The sequence below is a fragment of the Penaeus monodon genome, chromosome 28 (assembly GCF_015228065.2).
Source record: "Penaeus monodon isolate SGIC_2016 chromosome 28, NSTDA_Pmon_1, whole genome shotgun sequence".
Taxonomy (NCBI): domain Eukaryota; kingdom Metazoa; phylum Arthropoda; class Malacostraca; order Decapoda; family Penaeidae; genus Penaeus; species Penaeus monodon.
The window spans coordinates 4,168,915-4,169,481 of NC_051413.1; the positions used below are offsets into that span (position 1 = coordinate 4,168,915).

Genomic DNA, 567 nt, shown 5'->3' on the forward strand with positions numbered 1-567 from the left:
ACTGAAAAACAAAATATTTTATATCTATCAATTTTCAACCTATTTTTAAACTAGAACATTAATCGTTCTACTGATACGAAAACGCAATTTCGCAAGACACTATCACACATTGCAAGTGCTCGCTCTACGTCACAAGGAATAAATGAGATGAGCGTTTCCCCAACCATTAATGCATTCCAGTTACTTAATATATAAACACAGCCATTCCAAACATCACTCTCGACCATCCTGACTTCTCTCATGGGAAAGAAAAGATAAACATTTGACTTCACCTTGTCGGGACGCCCTTGCGATGACACTGTAGCATCGTGGGGGTGTTCCTGGGACAACCGCGTCTGCTTTCCTCTCGCCTTCACTTCCTGCTTGTCTGACGTCTTCCTCACCTCCAGGACTCCTTCGGGATGCTTCATGGCCTGCGCGGGATGCTGGGTCATTCTCGGTGCCGACTCTCGGTCCTGATCCTGCGGCGGGGCGGCGGTGGCTCTCTGGGGGTGCACCTGAGCCACGGGAGACACCTGAGACCGGTACACGCTCTGCAGGCATACGGAAACGAGTTTAGTTTATTTA

At 48.3% G+C, this 567-nt stretch overlaps 1 protein-coding gene across 1 annotated transcript in view; it reads right to left on the reverse strand.

Moving 5' to 3' along the window:
• LOC119591296 overlaps positions 1-567 on the reverse strand; it is a 16,450-nt gene that overhangs the window by 7,647 nt on the left and 8,236 nt on the right. Inside the window, exon 10 of the mRNA XM_037940023.1 lies at positions 273-533. Coding sequence (XP_037795951.1) covers positions 273-533 — 261 coding nt within the window. The remainder of the gene's footprint in view (positions 1-272; positions 534-567) is intronic.